The sequence below is a fragment of the Xenopus laevis genome, chromosome 7L (assembly GCF_017654675.1).
Source record: "Xenopus laevis strain J_2021 chromosome 7L, Xenopus_laevis_v10.1, whole genome shotgun sequence".
NCBI classification, from domain to species: Eukaryota; Metazoa; Chordata; class Amphibia; order Anura; family Pipidae; genus Xenopus; species Xenopus laevis.
Window position 1 is genome coordinate 53774425 of NC_054383.1, and position 25671 is coordinate 53800095.

At 37.5% G+C, this 25671-nt stretch overlaps 1 protein-coding gene across 1 annotated transcript in view; it reads left to right on the forward strand.

The window, feature by feature from the left end:
* The first annotated feature begins 834 nt into the window (after positions 1-834).
* The window catches only part of LOC108703996 (zinc finger CCHC domain-containing protein 24), an 80993-nt gene continuing 56156 nt past the window's right edge, over positions 835-25671 (forward strand). Inside the window, exon 1 of the mRNA XM_018240343.2 lies at positions 835-1281. Within this exon, the coding sequence (XP_018095832.1) occupies positions 1042-1281 (240 nt within the window). The 5' untranslated portion in view covers positions 835-1041. The remainder of the gene's footprint in view (positions 1282-25671) is intronic.

Below are 25671 nucleotides of genomic sequence, written 5' to 3' on the forward strand. Positions count from 1 at the left end.
CCCCATACACGGGCCAATAAAAGCTGCCGACAGACCAAGTCAGCAGCTTATCGGCCCATGTGTAGAGCCCCCCGACAGGCTTTCCCAATCGATATCTGGCCGAAAGTCGGGCAGATGACGATTGGGCAGGTTAGAAAATCCCGTTGGATCACAGATGCATCTTTTCGTTGTGGGCAATGTGGGCATATCAGGGAGAGATCTCTCTGTGTATAGCCACCTTTAGAGACTGAATTATAAATAAGAGAGGGCCTGAATAGAAAGATGAGTAATAAAAGGTAGCAATAACAATACATTTGTAGCCTTATAGAGCACCATTAAAAAATAAATAATGATGACGAATTGGGAAATTGCTTAGAATTGGCCATTCTAAAACATATCAAAAGTTAACCTAAAGGTGAACTACCCCTTTAACCCCTTGAAATACCCACTCGTGCTTTAAAAGTAACTCATGCAACGTAAAACGTTGTCACAGTGCAGTGAAACACGTTACTTACTATTACTCTACGAAAACTTTACTGCAGCACAAAAGGTTTGGTGTAGCACGTTTCACGTGCTCCCCGTAGAACATAGCTGCGGTTCACTCTGTGCACTTATGCCCTGTTTTTCCTTTGCAAGATGGTGTAACCCTGTAGTGTTTGAATTGAAAGGCTGTTTATTTACTGCTAATTAGTAATAGCATGTTATTTTATTGAATATACAGTTCCTTGGCATCGTCTGCGACTACACAGATTTGTCACAGCCTTTAGACCTTTGCAGCTGCCTATGCAGATGAGCGGAATCATCTATCCAATCAAATTCTACCTGGGCGGGACAGCTGAGTCACATAGCGGATTACGAGGCTGGGGGAGAAATAAGGGAAAAGTTGAGCTGGGAGAAGTTTGCAGCAATGCCCTTACTGAGCACTCTGCCGAATTCCTGTAGGAAGGAAAGATAGGGGGGCAGAAAGAAAGGAAGAGAGGAAGAAACTGGAAGGAGAAGTAAAGGATTGTGCTTGAGAGGAGGGGGCAGAAGCTGCTGTGCATTTTGTTTTGGGGGGGCAAAATGAGCCTGTTGTCAGCTATTGATACCACTGCTCCAGTATACCAGCCTGCCCAGCTCCTGAACTGGGTTTATTTATCTCTGCAAGACACACATCAAACCAGCGCCTTTGATGCCTTCAGACCAGAGTCCAGTTCTGCCTCTCACCCTGATCTCAACAGCTACTCCAAAAGCCCCCCAGATCTGAGTTCCTCCATCCACTCCAGCTATCTGAGCAGTTTTCTGCAACTCCAGAGGACTGAGGTGTGTCCCTTGATTTCCAGATTTTTTTTCTTCTGTCTGTGTATATATGCCTTTACTCAATTTTCTTTCCTCTTGGGATGTGGGGGGTGTCTCACCCACCCACCCTGGCCTATCCTGCATTTCCTTTGAATCACATTCATTTTTTAGGACATAACGTTTCCATTTTTCATCTTTGTTATTTTCCCATAAAGTGGAATCCCTCTCTCCCAAATGCCAGATACATAGTATCATGCTGACCTTTATTGTACTGTATCTGTTGAACTCTTGAGATTGTGTAACATGCTACTGGCGTAAGTTCTGATTAATAATCATCTTTCTTTTTACATTCCTGATTGCATCCACTTTCTAGCAATGAATTGCATGATACCGTTGCTAAAAAGATAGAAACCACTAATTTGCATAACTAGAAATTACTGGAACCAAGTATTACAGGGTTTCCCTTAAGTTTGAGAATGATATGTTTTTCATTAATTGAAATTGCTTATAACCCAGTGCTCCATTGGGACTCTATGTCTCCTAGTTACAGCAGCAGTCAGTCACACTGCATCTTCTTTAGTTATACCTCTTTAACCAATGTGTGCAGGGCTACACTGCTATTTCATTTATGGTAATGAAAACTACATACTTTCAGACTTTGCTGGTGTGACCCGTTGAGAGCTGTAGATCAGCAACACCTTTTTTTCAAAGTTTGTGTGTCTTGTTTAGTAGATTTGGCCTTTTCTTCCTAAAGTTATCATTGATCCTGCAGACCAGGAACTTTGCTTTAGATATGCGTTACTTTAATACGGCATACCAAATTTTATACTAGTACAGGGCCCCAGAAGGCAGTTTCTGGGTACATAATAATGTACATAATAATTCATTTTTGTTTTATCTATTGTCACTTTCATATTAAAATAGCTAAACACCAGCTACAATATTCTCATATGCCTAAAAACCACAAGAAAATGAATCTAGTTACCCGTGATGTGATAATATACAGTATACTGTGTTTTAGGTGATCTTTCAGTATCTGTCAACATATGTCCAGAATGTCTTTAGTATTGAAAGCAATTTCCAATTAAATGAAGCCTGATATTACTCTGTTAATTGGCTCCTAATAAAATTGACATTTGTGAGTCTGAATGTGATAGGAACTTTAAATTGTTAACCACTAAAATCTCGGAATAGTGCTGAATAATATGTCAGCACTGTTATAATAAACTGGGGGAAACCTCTTACTTGAACTCCTACTCAGGCCATTATTGTTCATAATCTAATTATGGGATAGTACCAATCAGTTAGGGCAAAAATATGACACTTAATTAAATTATCTGATAAATTATCTGGCAGTAAAGTGGTTACATATGGTTATTTGAGCCATTACGGACCGTAATATTTGTGCTATGTAAATAAAGTTTGAAAAAGTATCTGTTCTAGATAAGAGATCAAAGTTAAAGTTTTATTATTTTCTGGATTTAAGTTTTGTGCAGCACATCTAAAAAGGGGAAAAAAACTTCCAGGTCATGTTAGAATAAGCAAGCTCTAAAAACGTGGAAAGAAAAATGTAGGGCACAGTTGCACCATTGGACTTGTTTGGGAAAGTTTGACCCTTTAAAGTTCTGGAAATCTGGTTATGCATTAACACTGGTTCTTGAATTTATTGTTTAAAAAATGTTAAAGGGCAGACAGTATCAATCCAGTATACAGAAATCACAATTAATGTAGCAAATAACAAAATGTGTTTTTCATATGAATAACCAAATGGTTATTTTGTGGGATGTATAGGATATTGCCTAGCCTCCTTTATGACATGGGGTGGGGGAGGGAAGTAATTTTCCAATGCTGTCATCACTTCCTGGTCAAGGAAACTAAAGTGCTGTATAGAGCACTGCCAGAAATATTGCTTCTTCCCAGCTAGCTGAAAAAAGAACACACAGCAAGCAGAATTGTGTAAACTTTTATGTAAAATAATATTTACGTGAAAGCGACAAAGTTGTTCATTACAGCAATGTAGTTGGATTTTTGGCCTAAAAAATTGAAGAACAGGAAAAAGTAACTCCTTTTGCTGTTACAGTACAACCAACTGTCGGTTTTGTGACCATGTGCCTCCTTTTGTTATCTCTAAATGTTGCACTGTTATGTGCAACACAAGAATATATGCTGTTTAGTTTAATATTCTGATTTGGGCCTACACATCAAAGGGAATATAATGATATCCTTTTAAATAATTTGGTTTTGTCAGTAGCTGTAACAAAGTGTATTCTTAATTTAAAAAGAATCTTAAACAGATTATATAATCAAATCTATTTGGAAGGAATGATATATAAAGTCCAATAGTTTAATAATATGTAACTGTACAGTCATTTAAAGCAAAAGTCAAGCCGCTTTTTTATTTTAGTATCCCTGTGTAGCCTACCTTAGTCCCATGTGAACCGCATTAGTTGCGCTTTGAAAAGCGCTCAAGTTTCCCTGCACCGTCGCATTCTTTGAACCATTGCGCACTGACTAACCCGGCGGCCATTTTTTCCTGTATGCGCTCTTCCTGATATCAATGCGCATGTGCCAATAGCCCCATCCTCCTGACCTTTTTTAAAAATAGCTTAGATTTGGGCAGTGCAATAGTTAATCTCTCTGCTCCCTTGCTCTCCTCACTGCAGTCAGATGAAATATGGGCTAGCAGCAGCAGAGCAGAGAGTTAAAACGGCACAATACAGCGCCCATAGCAACAACAAAAGACTATTTTATCTATTTTATCTATTCAGCTTGATTATTTTGCCGACGCTAAACACAGTCATCTGCGCATGTGCTAGATTTTTTTTGTGAACTGCGCATGTTCGTATCGCCAAATTACAGCGCACATTCCTAAGGGAGGGGGGAGAGAGGCTGACAGTGCTGGAAACCAGCCGGAAGAGAAAAACAACAGTGCTTCATAACGGATTACTTGTCAAGGACTGCAGTGGTCGGTATGTAAATCATGCTAAAAGGCTTTTCTCAGATAAAATTTGTGTTAGGGGAGTTGACATGTCCTTTAAGGTTAATAGATACATATAACCATCACTTTGACAGTAATTTTAAATGTGATACATACTTTTAAATAAGAGTGCACTATTTTTCATATGTTTGCACATTTATTGTATGATATTTGTTTGCTGATATTCAGTATATTCAGCTTTTCATTTTCTTATGAGACACGACTTGTAATGCCGCTATACCCGGAAGTGCTGTCATTTCTTGCAAGAGCACAAATGTTTTCTTTGTTATGTTTCTAGTTCTACAAGAGCCTATCTGCAACTGTATTTACTTACACAGCTTCTGCAGTGAAAGGGATTTTGGCACCACCTGTCCTACAGTTTAGTAAAGAACATATATGTACAGGATATATATTTTTAACATTTTTCCAGTCACTATGAGTTCCCTTCTTCTGTAGTCTAATTTTAAGTACAAGGGCAATGATTTCAAGGAACTAAAACAAAATTCAATAGATGTTGGTGCCTACTTCCTGCAATGATATGACTCCAAGAAATCACAGAAGTCATAGGTGCAACTAAATTGCATGTAAAAGCTTACTTATACAAGTGGTAATTATTCTGTTGAACAGATTTAGAAATTCTGTTATTGAGACATTAATGTCATTGGACATCAATGCCTTTGAGACCTGTTCATTTTATTCTGAATTATTTCCATGGCTGGAATTTTTAACAAGATATAACAGATCTCCTTAGATTTTAGATTGTAAACTGCACTGGGGCAGGGTCCGGGGTGAATGATGTAAACTTTCTGTATAGTGCAGTATATGTCAGCTCTGGATAAATAAAAAAAAAATAGTAAATAATTATTATGATTTAAAAAAAAGTCAAGGTTGCAGAACACAAGTCACAAATGTAAACAGAGATTGCTCAGTCCCATGAAGACTGATGCATGTCATATTTGGGCAGTTTCTCGCACTGCAGTGACAGTGTGGAAGTGTATTTGCTTCTGAATCTACTCTCTAAGAAAAAGTAGCTGCTTTCATCCAGTTTATGTGAAAGTTCTTGCTAAACGTCTGAAGTTTTTCTTCACAAGGCTTATGAGACACATTTCAGTACTTCTTGTGGTCTGAGTCCCACCCCCTAAAGGTAAAATGCATATGTGCTTGCAGGTATAAAATTAAATGTGCTGTTTTTAGCAGCCAGGGGAAAGCAAATTCCCTTCCACTGCTCATTCCTAATGCAAGTTTACAGGCACTAATTTGTTAAAGAAAGACATTGTCCAAAATCTAGTCTATTGTATCTTATATAATAGTGACTTTGGGAAAGGCTTTGGCCCCTCAGTTACATCCATCCACTGACAGAATGTACATATTTTTAAATAGTAACTACTATATTATAATATTCAATTAACCTTTTGCATGCTGAGCTTCTCTCATCAATCTATACTGCCTGGTGCCAGTAAACACGTGATACAACATAGACCAAAAAACCCAGTAATGTAGAATCTACAGTCCCCACACAAGAGTACAGGGAATTCTATGGGATGTGGCATATAAAGGGTTAAAGGAAATAACAGAATAGCAGACTCTGAATGACCCCAAGTAGGCTCTTTTATTTCTTCACCTGAGTACAAAACTACAAGTTTATTTGAGCCATAACTTTAGAAATCAAGTTCAGAATGTAATATATTCTGGATTGCTTTTCTGACAAAAATATGTGCAAATGCAGCAAGCAACCCTTTTGAACTGAATGTTCAGCCAGCAAGTTTAGTATGGAAATTTTTCTTTTTCTATTATTAAACAATAAAACAATACAGGACATATCAGTTTGAAAACAACCTCCCTTACTTTATTCCACTTATAAAAAATGGTTCCAAAGATTCCAGACTTCCTGGTATGTGACAAAGATGAGTTGTTTGGTTTCCCATAATGCTATTACTGACCACATTTCTCTTTCATTCTTTCCAATTTACAGACAAAACCCACAACACTAAGTATTCTAGTAACATGATATAAAAATATACATGTAACGGCAAATTATTTCTATGTAAAGCTGTTTTGTGAGTTTTAGTGCTGTAATACATCATTTATTTTGATCAAGGTTTTTTGCATTTGTGATACCTACATGTGTATGTATGTATGTGTATTTAAGTATGTATGTGTATGTAGAAACTGATCTAATAGACCATTTGGGTTAATTTAATCTGTAACACTTGTCAGTTTTGCTGAGCAGTTCTCTTTGCATTTTAGGAGGATATAATGGAAGACTATTTAAACAACAGTGAATAGAGCATACACTTTGATAACTCCTCTTTTACTCAGCGTGTGATGCTGTCAGAATACAAATTACTCTTAACAGTTAAACTATTCACCATTCTCTGTGTGCTGGAGAGTGCACAGAGCTGCCCCTGAAGATACAGTGGGGGATGGTTGGCATTTTATGTGCTAGAGGACTTTTGTACTCAGTTTAAGTTTAAGAGTAGAGCCAAGAGCCTCCCATTTATAACACCCTTTTCACCAAATGGCACTTCATTCATGGTATTGGATAACTAAACTTGCAGCAACCCTAGCTGACAGAACTCTTTCACTAGGCCTATAAGAAATATTATGCAGGTCTGGAGTAAACACAAATATGCAATATATTATTAGTTCACAAGCATGCTGCATCAGAGTTTGGCCGCACGGGTGATTCTGTAGTCTGTCTTTGTATCTTATCATCTTACAACTATCCTGCAACTTAAGTTATCTGGCTTCATCTGTACTGTGTACTACAGGAGATGGACACAAACAGTTGTTGATTGGGTCATAAGCCAACCTGGTTTTTCATTCTGGGCAATCGGCTCTGTTAGGATTTCACCATTCAGTGAGAGGCACGAATGTTTTCATAGTTCAGTTGTAAATTACGTGCTTTTTGCCTGTTGCATGTTTCTTGCCAACCATTTTGTGATGGTAAATAAAGGTGATATTATGAGAACATCAATATTTAACCCATAACCTCTCTCTGTAAATGTGTAAATAACAGTAAGGGAGCACCATCTATGGGGTATATTTATCAAAGCGTGAAGTTAATAGTGAAGTTCCGCCACTAGAGTGAAATTCCAAGACTCTCCATTCATTTCTATGGGATTTTTATAGGCGTATTTATCAAAGGGTGAACTTTCACTTTCACCCATTGATAAAAATGCCTTTCAAAATCCCATAGAAATGAATTGAGAGCTGCGGAATTTCACTCTAGTGGCGGAACTTCACTCTTTGATAAATTTACCCCTATGAGAATAATCTGTGTGAATAGTCTAGTCACAAAACAAGGGTTATGGCACTGCAAATAATAGCTAGAATTCTAACATTTTCAGTAGATGAACTTTGCATGGATCTTTTGATCCAGATAAATAAGGCTTTAAATACAGAGTAACCCATGTGCATTTATTATGTGCACATAAAGGGTGAAACTAGGCCTCTGGTGATCATATGTGTTACATATCTTTGGGTCAATTAACACCAAATTTTGTTACAGAGCTTGTTGACATAGATATCATAACCTTCTGTACCAGCCAGGGTATAAGTACAAGGAGCTTTATGAGTGCCAACCCCACCAACCAGTAGTACAGTTTCATTGAATTTATGCATAGTGCTCCAGTGAGTCTGCATTGTATTTCCACAGACAGGCAGGCATTGAAGCCCAATGTAAATCCCATTCAGGTACTTACGTGAAGGCGATTCTTGCACCTTATAGTTGTCTTTGGCACCACTTAGTCCTTCTTGTCTTTGTCCTTCAGCCCATTTGGGAATTCTGGGGAAAACAACATGGTGATTGAATCCAGTTGTCCACTAGGCTTAAAAAGGACTGAATGACAGTGTTGTATTTCAATGGCACAAAGTTCCCCAGTAAGATGATGTGAAATCCTTTCTTGAATGAAATCTGGAGGTGACAGTATATACAATTTTATGTCTGCACAAATCTGTTTACATGCATGAGTATAAATATATGTCTGTCTATTCTGAGTGATATCATAATGTTGAACTAGTGCCACCTTCTTCATATAAAGCATTCCTTGCTTTTAAAGCTAAGCAAACCTGGCACTTATACCATATTAACACTTTTTCAGAATGTATACAGTAAGTCATCTGAACATACAGTAGCTTCACCCACTCTTTCTGGGAAATAATACCAGCCTTGCTATATATGTGGTCTTTCTTCCCTATTAATAACTGTGGTATCAAGTATCACTTTTACCAGTCAAGTCACTTAAATACTGGCCAGGTGGCAACTCTAACTATGTGAGCTTCTCTGTTGTCACTGTGAGCTTCTCTGCTGCTAACTGCTACAGTAATCTGCCATATTAGGGTTTTTTTATAAGCACCATCAGTGTAATGTAATACAAGTTTCAGCATTTGCGCTAGGTCTAGTTACGCATAACAACCAATCAGGATATTGCATTCCTGGTCAACAGTTTAAAAGCATCTGGTTGGTTGCTATGGTGACCTGGCACTAACTTTGCACTGTTAATTACATGACCATGAAAATGAGCAGTAGGTGTTTTTTTTGAGAAGAAAGCTACATTTAAATTTACCTGGCAAACTGCACACAGGAGACTGATTACTGGTAGTCACACATTATTTGTCTCTCTGCAGATCATCAGGGGCATCCTGGGATTGGCATGTACAGTGACAATGTAAGCTGATTGGTGTTTACATTAAAAGCTTATAGCTGATTGGGTGTTTACATTAGAAGACTGATGTAGGAAAGGCTAAAATAGCAACAGATTAATAACTGATAGCTTTGCAAGCATAACAAAGTAATGTAGTTCTTGAGTTACATGTGTATAAAACTAGGCACAAGGTGTTGGCCCAAATATGGGAGATCAACCAATGTCTCATGGCAAAGGGTAAATGCAGAATAGCTTACATGCTGATTTTTTTTCCCGATAAAAAAATATTATTGGGAATTAAATTTACAAGCAATTTCTTGGAACTAGCTGGTGAAGCCAGAGTGGGGCAACTGCCCCCTCTTGCCCTCTTCTGTTGGGAGGTAATGTTTTCAGATAAGGTGTCCACCTGACAAGTATTTAAAATGTAAAAAAATAACAATAAGATTATTTTGCCATCGATGTATTAATGCTAGTTTAAGTTAAAGATTTGGAAATGGTATTAATGGTTTGTCCTAGTAGGGACAGTTGTGTAAGCTGCATCCATGAGAATGTAAGCTCTCTATTTCAGTTCCTTTGCTTGATGTTATTCATATAATGCATTGATGTATATTTTTATGTCTGCTTGCAACATCCTGTACAGATATGGGAACTGTTATCCAGAATGCTCGGGACCTGAGGTTTTCTGCATAACGGATCTTTTCATAATTTGGATCTTCAAACCTTTATTTAAACATTAAATAAACTCAACGGGCTGGTTTTGCTTCCAGTAATTAAATGTAAGTTTGGATCAAGTACAAGGTATTGTTTTGGTATTACAGAGAAAATGAAATCATTTTTAAAAATGTGGATTATTTGAATAAAGTAGAGTCTATATGAGATGGCCTTTCTGTAATTTAGAGCTTTCTGCATAAGGGGTTTCCAGATAACGGATCCCATACCTGTACATGCAAATGGTATGCATGTATTGCTGTCAATAGCAGTTGTAGTGGGAAATTAGCTAACCCTGAAACATTTATTACTAATAATAATGGTTAGAAAAACACGAAAACAATGGGAGGAGGCTAGCTTTTGGGAGAAGCAAGAAACAAAAACAGCTGTTTTTGTAGGCCAGCTGTTTCCCTATGCAAACTCCCTTTGTGCCCTGAAACATATTAGAAGACAAGCCTCATCTGTACTGGAACAAAGGCACAGAGTGTGTGCACTGTCAGTTTAGGAGAACTCACAGCTCAGAACAATTTGTTCTTGTGAATTGCAGATTTTTAAGCATTTCACCTCACCTATTGGGGTAATTTATGAACTGGAAAGCAGGGTGTAAATTGCAAAAAAAGGCATCTGCCATATTTTTGCACTTTACAATCCACCTTCCTGCTTAAATCAATTTCCATAGGGCACAGCTTTCCATTCCATTCATCTACTTGTTGTAATCTGTCTAATATTTGTTTGGCATGGGTTATTTCACAGCAGCTGGTTGGGTATCTATTTCTTCCATTTAGTAAAGGCTGCCATGGTTTCAATTTACATGCCTTCTGTGGCTGCAGTGTCTGGCATTCGGCCAGAAACGTAACTAGAGGGGGACGGGCCCTGGCGCAGGACGCACAGCCGGGCCCCCCGCCCCCCTCCGTACGCCCGGAACTGGCCAGGAATTAGCGGCGTGTGAACTGCCGGGGGCCCCTGAGGGGGTGCGGGCCCGCTACTAAAACCCCTCCCCAATGAATCATGGCGTGTGCCTTTACCTTTAGAGTTTAGCAGCAACTCTTCTCCAAATTGTTAATCCCTTGTACTTTAATCACTTTCTCAAGACAAGCAACATAATCAAACATTTAGGTCAGATTCAGACTAAGGGGAAATTATTTTTGTGGCCTCATTGTTCACTATGGGAGCTTCTTAAATATAATAATGTGTAATTACCTTATACTTATGGTGGGTCAGGTAAGGTAAGACAGAACTACAGACATCACTAGTCATTCTCAGTAACTTCAGTAAAATTGTGTTGGCATTAGAAATGCCGTGCTTGTTCAGATGTGTGACCAGGAGCAAATTCATGTTCAGTAGGTTTTTGGAGTGTGGGAGGGAAATGAAGCAAACTCATGACAGGAACAGCTTACTAACTTCATACAGTACCTTATTGGAATTGAACACAACGTAGTGTGCCAAACTTGTAAAGAAATGATTTTCACCTTATGATTTCAAGTCAGTGAAGAAAAAATATTTTTTCAACTTAAAAAGAATTGAGTTTAGTTTGGCATTTACAGTGTTTAAAAAAAGATAATTCTGCAAATGGATATGTATTATATATATATAGTATTTATGTGTGTTTGTTGTTCATAGGCATACCCCCTGCTTTAATAGAGGAGAAAACAATGAGCCAGTGTACCTGCCATACATAAATGAATATCTGGATTTAACATAGGATGGTATAGAATAATGTAATACCAATCAAATGTAGCATAGTAACATAGTACGTTAGGTTGAAAAAAGACATGTCCATTAATTTTAACCTTTTAAAAAATTCCTTCCTGACTACAAAATGGCAATCAGACTAGTCCCTGATTCAACTGGTACTATGAGCTATCTTCCATAACCCTGTATTCCCTCACTTGCTTAAAAGCCGTCCAACCCCTTCTTAAAACTAATGTATCATTACAGCACTGTACAACTGATTCAGGGAGAGAATTCCACATCTTCACAGCTCTCACTGTAAAAAACCCCTTCCGAATAGTTAGTCGGAACGTCTTTACTTCTTAATGGAATGGGTGACCTTGTGTCAGCTGGAAAGACTTACTGGTAAATAAAGCATTAGAGAGATTATTATATGATCCCCTTATATATTTATACATAGATATCATATCCCCCCTTAAACACCTTTTCTCCAGCGTGAACATCCACCATTTGACCCATCTTCCTTCATAGCTAAGATTTTCCCTACCTTATACCAGCTTAGTTGCCCTTCTCTGTACCTTCTCTAATACAATAATGTGCTGTTTCAGTGATAGAGACATCTAGCATATTCTAGGTGGGGCCTTACCAGTGCTCTATAAAGTGGAAGAATGACAGCTTCCTGCCGTGAATCCATGCCCCTTTTAATACAGCTCAAGACCTTATTTGCCCTTGATGCTGCTGACTGGCATTGCTTGCTACAGCCAAGTTTATCATCTACAAGGACTCCAAGGTCCTTTTCCATAATGGATTTGCCTAGCGCAGTCCCAAAGTAGCTTGGATATTTTTACATCCCAGGTGCATGACTTTACATTTATCAACATTGAATCTCATTTGCCACTTAGCTGCCCAGATTGCCAGTTTGTCAAGATCCTGTTGCAAGGATGCTACATCCTGGATGGAATTTATTGGGCTGGATAGTTTTGTGTCATCTGCAAATACTGATACATTACTTACAATACCCTCCCCTAAATCATTAATAATCAAGTTAAATAAAAGTGGACCCAATAGTGAACCCTGAGGGACCCCACTGAGAACCTTACTCCAAATAGAGAATGTACTATTAACAACCACCCTCTGTACCCGATCTTGTAGCCAGTTTCCTATCCTTGTGCAAACCACTTCAATAAGCCCAACAGACCTTCGTTTTGAAAGCAGTCGTTTGTGGGGCACGGTATCAAATGCTTTGGCAAAATCCAAATAGATCACATCTACTGCCCCCCACTGTCCAGCATCCTACTTACCTCATCATAAAAAAAATCAAATTTGTCTGACATGACCTATACATTATAAAGCCATGCTGATTGCTGCTCATAATGCCATTCACTAGGACAACATTTTGAACATGATCCCTTAACAAGCCTTCAAATAACCGTAATCCCTTTTTAAATATTGGAATGACATCAGCTTTTCTCCAACCCATAGGTACCATACCAGATGAAAGTGAATCTGAAATCAGAAATAGGGGCTGGTCATATCCTGAGTCAGCCACTGATTAGATTGAGCTGAGCCATCAGTGCAGCTATGAAGTGAGCCTGGGAACTCAGACTCCTCTATTATACATTATATATATATATATACAGTGGTGTGAAAAACTATTTGCCCCCTTCCTGATTTCTTATTCTTTTGCATGTTTGTCACACAAAATGTTTCTGATCATCAAACACATTTAACTATTAGTCAAAGATAACACAAGTAAACACAAAATGCAGTTTTTAAATGAGGGTTTTTATTATTTAGGGAGAAAAGAAATCCAAACCTGTGTGAAAAAGTAATTGCCCCCTGAACCTAATAACTGGTTGGGCCACCCTTAGCAGCAATAACTGCAATCAAGCGTTTGCGATAACTTGCAACGAGTCTTTTACAGCGCTCTGGAGGAATTTTGGCCCACTCATCTTTGCAGAATTGTTGTAATTCAGCTTTATTTGAGGGTTTTCTAGCATGAACCGCCTTTTTAAGGTCACGCCACAACATCTCAATAGGATTCAGGTCAGGACTTTGACTAGGCCACTCCAAAGTCTTCATTTTGTTTTTCTTCAGCCATTCAGAGGTGGATTTGCTGGTGTGTTTTGGGTCATTGTCCTGCTGCAGCACCCAAGATCACTTCAGCTTGAGTTGACGAACAGATGGCCGGACATTCTCCTTCAGGATTTTTTGGTAGACAGTAGAATTCATGGTTCCATCTATCACAGCAAGTCTTCCAGGCCCTGAAGCAGCAAAACAACCCCAGACCATCACACTACCACCACCATATTTTACTGTTGGTATGATGTTCTTTTTCTGAAATGCTGTGTTACTTTTACGCCAGATGTAACGGGACGCGCACCTTCCAAAAAGTTCAACTTTTGTCTCGTCGGTCCACAAGGTATTTTCCCAAAAGTCTTGGCAATCATTGAGATGTTTTTTAGCAAAATTGAGACGAGCCTTAATGTTCTTTTTGCTTAAAAGTGGTTTGCCCTTGGAAATCTGCCATGCAGGCCGTTTTTGCCCAGTCTCTTTCTTATGGTGGAGTCGTGAACACTGACCTTAATTGAGGCAAGTGAGGCCTGCAGTTCTTTAGATGTTGTCCTGGGGTCTTTTGTGGCCTCTCGGATGAGTTGTCTCTGCGCTCTTGGGGTAATTTTGGTCGGCCGGCCACTCCTGGGAAGGTTCACCACTGTTCCATGTTTTTGCCATTTGTGGATAATGGCTCTCACTGTGGTTCGCTGGAGTCCCAAAGCTTTAGAAATGGCTTTATAACCTTTGAAATTGAACTCAGGTGTGATAAACCACAGTTAAGTTATTTTTTAACAAGGGGGGCAATCACTTTTTCACACAGGCCCATGTAGATTTGGAGTTTTTTTTCTCCCTTAATAACGTAAACCTTCATTTAAAAACTGCATTTTGTGTTCAATTATGTTATCTTTGACTAATAGTTAACGGTTTTTGATGAGCAGAAACATTTAAGTGTGACAAACATGCAAAAGAATAAGAAATCAGGAAGGGGGCAAATAGTTCTTCACACCACTGTATATATATATATATATATATATATATATATATATATATATATATACTCTGAAGAAAATAACTGATTTAGCACATTTGCCTTTTCTGTATCTGTTACAACCATACTGGTACCATTATTTAATTGAGCAACACTCTCAACCTGCATCTTTTTACTATTAATATATTTAAAAAACATTTCGGGGTAGTGGTACTTAAAACATAATTAGTAACTGACAATGTACTTATTTAGTTAAAGGAGAACAGTATTATGTAAACAAAATGTAATCAACAGATAATAAGTTATAATACGTGACCTATAAAAAAATCTTATCCAACTCACCACCATTTGAGGTTCTAATTTTAACAAGAAGAATTGTGGAAGTAAAAAGCACAGCTCTGTCCATTTATTGAAGTATATATTTGTGCTCTTGGTTCATGGCTGAGTACAATACCCTGAACTAGCCAGTAAAAGGGACTTTAGTACTTAAAATGGCAGTTTCAATATGGGATAATCCAAAAGCACATACTACCTGTATAAGAAAATATTTTTCATGACCGGGTTTTTTAAATGAAACCTTGTTTTAAATAAGGGAGATATGTATGTGAATTATTTTTATAGAGACCTGCAATGTTCAGGTATGTACAGTAGTTTCTCTGTAATTCAAGCACACAGACATGCCAAAAGCATCTAAAGATGCAGTTTAAAGAATAGCAATTGTGTTTGATCTGACTAGTACAAGTTAGAAAATTAAAATAAATATCTGGCTGACATGGGTAATTGCCTTGGTTCAATTTAGCAACTATGTTAGAATATCAGTTGTAACATATTTTAAAGGGCACATGTCACCTTAAGAAATAAATACACATCCTATTTTATCATGTTAGTCAAGGAAAATATACTTTACTTTTTACTATATAAATGATTTAAATCTTGTCTGGTAATTCATAATTATAGCAAGCAGGCAGCTGCCATTTTGTGAACACTGTTATTAATGCAAGCCTTGGATTTTCTCAAGGTCTTATTTCTGTGCAAGAATAGGGGACCTGATGGCAATCCCCATGCACAGGCTACATAATTAGATGGTAAGGAGGGAGGGGGGATGTAGGGAGTTTACTGACAACTAGGAAGTGCCTAAGGCACAGAGAAGGGGCAGGCAATATATGATTGACAGCTGAGATTTTTAAATGTGTTTACAACAGGTATGGATGCTTTAATAAAAAAAAGAATTTGGATTTCATGTTTAATTTGAAAAGGACTTTCATTATACAAGTTTTTATGTCTGGGTGACAGGTCCACTTTAAAGGTCAGTATCAATTAAGCATTATGTCTAGAGTTGTATACAGTTTTATGTGATAAGGACAACGACACACAACAATAATTGACCCCATGGGGGGATCTGCTCTACCCTTGGGTAAGAAATCTCCTGAATGTACCTTTACCATAACAAACATTGGGATCAATACATGTAAAACACTGTATGTCAAACAATTTAGCAAAACGGAACAATGCTATTGGCACAAGTGTTATTATGATCTGCCAGTCACTGGAGGGTGCTCCCATCTTTTAATAAACAAATCTAAATATAAAGGAGTACAGGGTGCACAAATCAATTGATAAAGTAGAAAAGTGCTATTTCTTTGTGTGAATGATAGAGCATCTCCCACCATATAAATACACACAGTTATTCAAACATAAAATACCGACCTCAGAGTCCAACTCACAAGATCACAACAATAATGCACACCAAGATCAGACCAAGAACTTTTTTATCATATAAAAGTACAAATGGCTATCACTATTAAGTGTTCTAGGCATTTCTCATCACACTGGAGCTGCATCCATATTGGCCTTGGTAGAAAATATTTCCATGATGTAAATGATTGCATTGCATGTACACGATCTTAAATATACGGGCGGCTCCAAATACATTCCTTTACCAAAAGAGTGCACTCATTATCTTAAACAAGATCATAGCATATCGCCTCATATCATTTTTAAGTTTTTTTTTTAAAGTAAAACGAATAGTCTTAGAACAGAGTAATTGAACACAGAGGACAGGTTGTTGAAGGCATCTCTTGAAGTGAAAATGGAAGCAACAGTGAACAAGCTGAACAGAACTTAATCTATTTATTGGATGAAAAGAGATGAATGGAGAGCCTACAGTCCTATGTACAAGATATACCTGATGCTTTGAAAAATGGATGGTTTATGCGTTTATGAGAATGCCCTCCTCATATCTCTTGATGTGGAGGGCTTATACTAATTGATGTATAGAGGCAGAGACTTGTTCTCACCACTATAGGCCACAGATTCAGCATACATTTCAATGGGTTTTCTTCAGGCAGTCCAGTTCAAAACTACCTATACATATCTGACCTCATGGATGTCATAACACCACCCCTGGTGACATGACTAAGCCCCCCAAACATCCGAGTCATTAACCTCCTCCTAAAGTCAATCGCTTCGCTCCTTTTCTGTGTTTTGCCACCAGCAATGGTGGCAACCCTACATAAGACAATTTTATAACTGTGTCTACTACATCCTGAAAGTTTATTTAAAGGTGAACTGCCCTTTTACAACCGCAGCATGCCCCTTTCAAAAATAATTTCGAGTTTGGTCACCAATTTCCAGTTTGGTCACCATTAAGATGGAAAAAGCACCCAATTCAGTCCATGTAGTTTCTTTTGCATGACAGGCATAAAGCTATGTTTGACTTTAAAACATTCAGTTTCCCCAATATCAAAAGGATGATGAATTTAGTAAGAGATTAGTATGAACTGAATAGGCCTTTGACAATAAATAGTAGGCTTTGCTCTTTACTCTCTTAATAGCATAAATATGCATGGATGTGAATTGTTGTTTCTACCCTTCATTTACTAAATATTGTATCCAGAAAAAAAGCAAGATGAAAAAACCAAAGTTTGTTGACTCTGGAATGCTAAAAAAATAATGCATCAATTTGAACCATATGTTTTAGACAGGAAGTGAGTGTCCTTTGCAAAACATGATCCTAATTTGGTTGTGAAGTGAAAGTATCATCACCATGAGCAAATGGGGTTGATTTCCCTTCAATGAGATGCCTTACAAGGCCTATTTTATCTTGCATGAAGAGGTTGTAAATACTGGGCCAGTAAGGGGTCCAACTGCAACAGGGCCTGCCCCCCCATGATGTCTGCTTAGAGGTCTTTGGCACCAGGAGACATTTCACAGTAAGGGAGGGGTGACACTAGTTACATTACTGCATACATATAATATAATTTTTTACTTAGAGCCCATGATGGCTGGTTGGCCTTAAAGGAGAAGGAAAGGCTAAAATTAAGTAAGCTTTATTAGAAAGATCTATATAAATATACCAGTAAACTCTCAAAATAATGCTGCTGTCCTCTGTCAAAAGAAACACCACATTTCTTTCCTTCTATTGTGTACACATGGGCTTCTGTATCAGACTTCCTGTTTTCAGCTTAAACCTCCAGGCCATGGCCTTGAGCATGCTCAGTTTGCTCCTCTTCACCTCCCCTCCCTGCTGTAATCTGAGCCCAGAGCTATGAGCGAGCAGGGAGAGACTCGGGCAGGAAGTGATGTCACACCAAGCCAATATGGCAGTTGCTATCCTAAACAAACAGAGAATACTTCAAGAGTTTACTCAAGTATGGTAAAACATTCTGCAGAATAAATATAGTCTTATAGCTTGTACTATTGTGGCTAATCTATTGGCAATTAACTGCATCTGTAGCTTTCCTTCTTCGTTAAAATGCAAGAAAACGTAAAATCGGTAAATGTAAGATTGAGGTTTCACATACTTCTTTCTTTTATCTGTTGCATAAGTTATGCACTGTGAAGCAAAGAGCGCATGGGAGGACACAACATTTTGATTTATACAGACACCCACCTCTTACCTTATTGTATGTTGTTTGCTGTGCCCATAGAACCAGTGGCATAACTATTGTGGGGGCAGGAGGTGTGACTGCGCATGGGCCGGCCTCTCATAAAACTAACTAGGTAGGGAAGATGCTGGGTAAAAGTGTGCACACTGGTGCACGGGGGGGGGGGGGTCAATATATATATAAGATGCTGCATAGAACTTTCCTTACATCCATTTTTACTTTTTATCTATGTGAATTGTTGCTGCAAGATTTCTTTCCACATTTAATGTTATTATCAAGACTAAAAGAAACAAGATTTGAATAATTTTTATAGTGTAAGTGAAGTTTATTTTGCTTGACTAACATCATGAAACAGTATCTGGAATATATCAAATAATGGGTCTGATTAAATTCAGTGAGAAAAAGGTTTATCGCATGAAAACTCATGGACAAGATTCAATTTGAGATGCAATTCAATTCACTGAGGCAGCCAAAAATTATTGGCTGCCTCATGTAGCACTCTTTATCTTTCATTCACAATTACCAGTCCATGGTAGTCACAGACAAGTGCAACTGGGAAAACAAAACCTGATTCCTGGCACCTTACACAGCTGTCAGTTTGGGCATCTTTCCCACAGCATGAAACACGGATAAAGTGACTTGTCTGACCCACCCTTAAAGGGGTTCTCCACCCAAATATTTTTTATGCATAATAAAAAAAATGTAATTCTAAATAACTTTCCGGTATACATTTATTAACAAATTAAATGGTTTTAGTAGTTATTAGTAAATGTTATTGCTATTAAAAACTGTATACTGTATGTCTGCACTTTTATTGAAAGTCTTGGAGGAGAACTACTACTGTTACATTATTTAATTCCATATTGAGTACAAACAGAATGGGACAAACAAATACTACTTCCAATTGAGATAGCTGCTGAAAGTATTCATTGAAAGTATTCAAATAAAATAAATTGGAAAGTTTGTTTAAAGGGACATTAAACTCTGCTGCACCACACTTTACTACTTTACAACTAGTTGTTGCTGGAGTGGAAATCCCAACATACGTTAACATATTATCAGGGTTAAAGCATGATCGAAGCTGTAGTCCAGTAACACCAGGGTTATATTATTAAAGCAATATTGCTCAATAAAACTTTCCCAAGCATTCTCACAGCAACATAAAGATGCAAAATAATCATCCAATGAAAATCCCACATGACCTGTGTAAACCTGGCTCCATGTTCTTTGTTCCTGCATGGAAACATTAAATACAGTTTACCAACACTGAACAAGTCTGTCCTTTCTCCCCATTCATGTCTGATTCAAGTGTAATACAGTGCCCCCAAAATGGCACAATAATCTCTGTATGTAAGATAAGAGCAAGATGACTGACTTAGCACTGGGAATCAACACTCTTTTGCATCTGTAATTACGTTTTTGGTCTGTATAATTCTCATAGGTGAATTAGTTTCCATGTGTAATAACATTTTTCTCAACATCTGTAGAGAAGTAGGGGTTGCAGTGGCACACCTTTATGGATGACATTTTTTATCATCATGAAATAAAACAGTTTTGGGTGGAGGAGCCATTTAAAGCAAAATCAATATAGCTATAACAATACCCTTGAATTGTAGTAATCAATATTAAAATCTGAGATATAAAAAGATTTTTTTTTTTCATTAATTTACTTTTTGTATCATGATTTACTGTGCTTCTTCAACCTTACTCTTTTTTCTGCTGCAAACAACCCTGGCAGTTGGCATTCAACTTACTGTATAATGATGTAATCAGTCGAGATATATGACTAAATGGCACATAGTTACTCAAATTAACATATCCAAGGGATTCATCCATTAGTCTGATTTATAAGCAAAAATCCAGTGTACAAGTGTAACTTCAGGCACAAGTCGCCATATATTTTTTTTATCCTCAATGTATTGTTTTTCCTACAAATACTATTATTGTATTTTTGTTTGCCTAAAAGCAGGGGTGGCTGTTACATCCCCAGTATTGATGAGTGAATCTGACCCATTTTGCTCCATGGAAAATTTGTGAAAAAGCAAAGAATTTGGCAAATGCACTGAAGTCAATGGGCTCATATCTGCACAACATTTTTCAAACCACTCAACATTTTTTAAACTATACATTAGAGGCGTTTTTTCACTGAGGAAAGTGGCAAAATATTTTGCTCATCCCTAATCCGTAGTAAAGGCACAGTAGAAATAAAAATGATCTCCCTAAGTGCCATTAAGTGCCAGGGAAATATTTAATTTACATTTCTATTTTTTCAAGTTTCATAACTAAAATATTTATGCTTGCATTCCAAAAATAAATCCAAATACTGGTCAGGTTGTATAGCTCAGAGGTTTTTCAGAGACATTTTTCCCACTTATCTGAGGTAAATTCAAAACTATTCGATTTTCTCTTTTTGCAAAATCTGAAAACGAAACCGTTAATAACTGAAATTCATTATGAACTATATTACCGGTACTGTATAATATTTCTCTTGAAAGCATTTTGGTCATACTATCTGCTATTTTTTATAATGTTACTTAACTTTTTTATTTTATTTGCTGGTATTTATATAGTAGCATGTGAGTTTTTAAAACTCCTGTAAACTTAAAATTCAACCAGTTGAAATTTATTAATAAAATCAAAATTTCTCAGCTCAGACAAATTTATTCGACCCGTAAAGTCGAATCGAATTTGATTCGAATTAGAAAAACTCAAATTCTCTGAAAAAAACACAAATGTCCGGCTGCAAACAACTCCAAATTGATCCCTGGTCCTCTCCCATTGACTTAAAAAGCAATTCGGCAGGTTTTAGGTGGCGAATAGTCGAATTTGAGTTCTTAAAGGGCCAGAGTATGATAAATCTATCTGACCCTTACTGTTTTATAGATATTTTACATCATTCACATCAGTCTCTGCCCCAGGGGAACTTACAGTTCAGGTACCTATCACATTCACACTTCGTTGGATTCATTTTATCAGGAACCAATTAACCTGCCTGTATGTTATTGGAATGTGGGAGAAAACTCAAGTACATTAAGTACGTTCTTGAACATTGTTATGATTTGTGAGTTTACTAAATAATTCTGATGTCTGCAGCACTTACCTGCTACCATTAGTGTTGCCTTTAAACTACACAGGCCTTACTACCTGTTATATTTCTTCTCTAGAAGTTGGTAAAATACTAGCCAGGTGGCAACAGTTACTACAGTTAGGAAAATGAAACTGATACATAAGTACCTTCTGTTGTCTGTATTCCCCTTGTCAAATGGGCATATTAGCAATGTTTTCTGTGATTTTTGTCACTTGCAATAGGAAGTTCAGACCCAACAGGCCTCAAGCTGCTCTAGTTAGTTTCACTGGCAATGTGCTATTTGTGCAAGACATATGATAAGACTTACATCCTTTCTGTCTATATTTACTCCTTTCAGGGAGAGGAAAATATCTCCAGGGTTTTCCCCACCTGTCTCAATTCTCAGTACAGTCTAACACCAGATGTGCTTAAAAGACAGTATAAAATAACACTTTGAATCAAAGCAGTGAAAATAAACAGAATAAAAGAGTGAAAACAAAAGAATTAAAAAGATCGCTTTAAGGGGCTATAAACCTAAACATGTGCCTAATGAAAGGAATGTATTACCAAGCAACTTTACAATGTGCAATAATTAAAAATGTTGAGTGGTTTTAAAGTTATTTGTAACTCAGTTGAAATTGAAATTCGTATTTGCCTGACCATTTTGTCTTTCTGGATCTGACTCTTGATACAATTTAAACAGCTTTCCCTTATCCAGAACTCATTTCCTACAATGCTTGCATGCTTTTTTTACAGTTCTGTTAATTAGCTGGCTTCAGCTACATTGTTTCAGTCAGGGCCGGATTTACCCTCCTTGCCCCCCTAGGCCCAGCTACTGTGCCGCCCCCCCCCCCCCCGCGTGCATTTTCTGGATGTGAATCTTTTTCCAATCAGGACATTTATGCAAAAGTGGATCAGATGGATCAACTAGCAGTTAGGCTTGTTTGAGATATATCTATATATATTCTCTATATAGACACGTTTTTATACATAGATGCAGAGAGAGATGTGTCCCTTGTTTTGATAAGTTTGTCAATTGTGCTCCAGTGGGCAGCCGCAGCATCAGTTAAATATTTATTATAAAATAAAAAAGTCAAATCTTGGCAGCAGCATAATCTTTGTAGTTCCTATTTCTCAGCAGACATTATCCCTTATAATACATGAGTGATACTCCGAGTTCCCTGTATAACTCAGCCTGCAGCCTTGTGTCTTTATATGGTCACAGAACAACCCCGTCAGTAACTTCTAATATCCTTATCATTTGCAGTAGGGGGTACATTATCCATTATAATACATGAGTGATACTCAGAGTTCCCTGTATAACTCAGCCTGCAGCCTATGTGCCTTTATATGGCCATAGAACCCCTCAGTGACTTCTAATATCCTTATTATTTACAGTAGGGGGTACATTATCTCTTATTATACATGAGTAATTCTCAGAGTACCCTGTTTCCAGTTGAAAAGATAATTTACAAATAGAACAAACTGTGTCTGATGTTGCACTTGGTACTGCAGCGCAGCTGTTCTTATAAGAAGCAGTTTCTGGCCGTATCTGCTGCTGCACAAGTCTGTATGTCAGATAACAGAAAACCAATATGTTCTGCTGAACCCTGCAGCTAAGATGCAAGTCAATCACATTTTGTAAACAAGGGAAAAGTGTAAGGAAGGAAAACTAATTCTGTGATAGGTTGAAACGAAAAAGGTCCCTTATGTCGCACTCTTGTAAATTTCTTCTTAATGAAATATAATAATCATTAATTAAATGGAGTAAATGGATTTAAATTATTTGAGGTTTTTAATTTCATCACACAATATATATAAAATCATGTACAAAATTCATTTATCAAATTTCATATGTAGCCATTGATTTATAGCATTAAATTCATATTATTAGTTTGTATATAAATATTTATTTCATCTTGATTATCGCAGCAGTAACTTAAAGCGTAAAAAGTTCTATATTAAAAATAGACTAATTGTGTTATAGAACTGAAATGGTTTTCATTTTGTAGGAAGCAGGAAAGGGCCATAAAAACATCTGTAACAGGTTTAGAACACTTGTGATTCTGCACCTCCAGCAAATCTGCAAGTTGACTATGACATATTTCTCTACATGGCCGATATACAGCAGATCTGCAGGGGAAATGTTAAATGTACATACCAGCTAAGGAACAGATCAGCTTGCTGGGACACACGCAGAACAGCAGAGGCAGCAGCAGCACGAGCACAGAGAGGAGTGGGAAGGGGCGGAGCCACATCCGAAGATAGGCTGGAGGAGCGGTCCTAAAGCCAGCCGGATCTATCAGGAGCAGACGACTTACACAAGATGTTAGGGGGCGCCTTCTTGCCGCCCCTAACATCTTGCCGCCCTAGGCCCGGGCCTAGGGGGCCTTTCCCTAAATCCGGGCCTGGTTTCAGTACATACTGTAATAGGACCAACAAACCCAGTTGCCACAATAATATGCCACACCGCTGGTTTATTCCCTCTCGCACACCTATGTTTCTGGATACTGCACTGCATCCCTCTCATATGACCAAATTGGCAAGCCTCTTCTCCCTGACTTGGAAACCCAAAACCTGAAATGTTCCAGTTGTACTTACACTATTAAAAAACACAAAGGCAATGTCTGTCCCAACAACTTCCCACATGACTTACAGTGTCACATACAGAGAAACCTCCTTCTCGAGATTCTAAATAAAAAACAAAAAAGAGACGTTCTCCAAGTTCAACACAACAGTTTACCTTTTGAAGGGGTATAGATTTACAGGAGGTGAGGGTCGCATACTCGTTTTGTACAAAGCAACGATAAGGCCCCCATCTAGACTATGCATTGCATTTTTGGTCTCCGAACCTTATAAAGGATATTAATGAACCAGAGAAGGTCCAAAAGCTAAACTGATATAAATGCTCAATTATGAGGAACTGCTAACTAAGTTGGTATTGGTTATTTGATTTAGGTGATTTAGAGGTATATGGTCGCTATACAAAAATATATGTGGGCAGTAATGAAACAGATAAGTTGAGTACAGAGAAGACTAAGCTAATAAAGGGAATGTAAGGTCTCAATTTTGAGGAAATGGGTTATTTATTTGATGAAGGATATAATTACTTTGTATAAATATACAAGGAAACTGTACAATAAACTTGCTGCCTTATTTACCAGTAGATGCTTCCAGGGGGCACAAGACCATCCATTCAGATTAAAGGAAAGATGGTTCTAGATAGTTTCAAGACAGGGTTGGATGTCTTTAGTACAGAGTTGATGGCCTGCTTGGCATTTTGGGAGTCAGGAAGAAATTTTATCCCCTGCAAATTCAAGAGGCTTCAAGTGGGTTTTTTCACATTTCTCTAGATCAGCTAGCAGTTGGGCAGGTTTCACTTAGGCAAAAAGGTTGAACGTGATACAAGTGTGTAATTTTTCAACATCATCTACTATGTTACTACCTTATTCAAAGGAGAACATAACCTCAAATATTTTAATATGTTGCTGGCTGTTAGGGTCTGAGTATGTAGCAACTAAACAGTGGTGATGAAACTCTAGCCTTACGATCAATCTGGATTCTGGCTGTAGGAGTCATTCGCCAAACATTTTTATTGCATTATATCATTTTTGTTGGAAATAATTCACAAATTAAAAAATATAAGGAAATAGTCAAAATTCCTTATAGAAAAACAGGCCTGTTTAGTGAAACTATAACTAGATCTGGAATACTGTAAGGTAGTTACAATAAAATGAACTCTTTTAGGAACATTTTTAGAGAGGAGAATTGACCCTGTTGGTTTGCATTTTCCAGCTCAACATGTCACAGCTTTAAAAATGTTTCCTTAAGGTATAGATGGAGCCCACACTAGTCTGTCTGTCTGTGCAGCCCCTGACTGGAGATCTGGCATTTCAGTATGTACTTTAAATAGACCCACACAAGCTCAATATCCCAGTATCTTGCTATTTCAAGATGGGCCAAACCCTGAGCATGAATGCAAAGAGAGGATAGATATGGAGAGAGTTATTTCAAGGTCCTCACAAAACCGAGGCAGTGTACTTTTTAACCTCTTAAATTATAATGAAAACATTTTTACAAACAAAAAATTTTTTATGACCAAGGCTACTCTCTCGACAGCCTGGCATGTACAGTACACGAGTAAGAGAGAGGCTTCTATTATTGCATATGCTAATTTACTGACAAATTTGGCAGCAAATGTAATTTGGTAGGATACATCTATTGTTTGCATAATTTGCATGTGTTAGGCCTATTAAAAATATAAAAACCAAAACAATATTAGTTACTTAGGGGCAGATTTATCAAGTGTCGAATTTCAAATTTGAAAAACTTTGAAGTTCGAATTCAAAAAAGCCAACCGAAATAAATCGAAGTTGTTTTTTTTTTTGCTGAATAGGTCCATTTTCAATCTAATC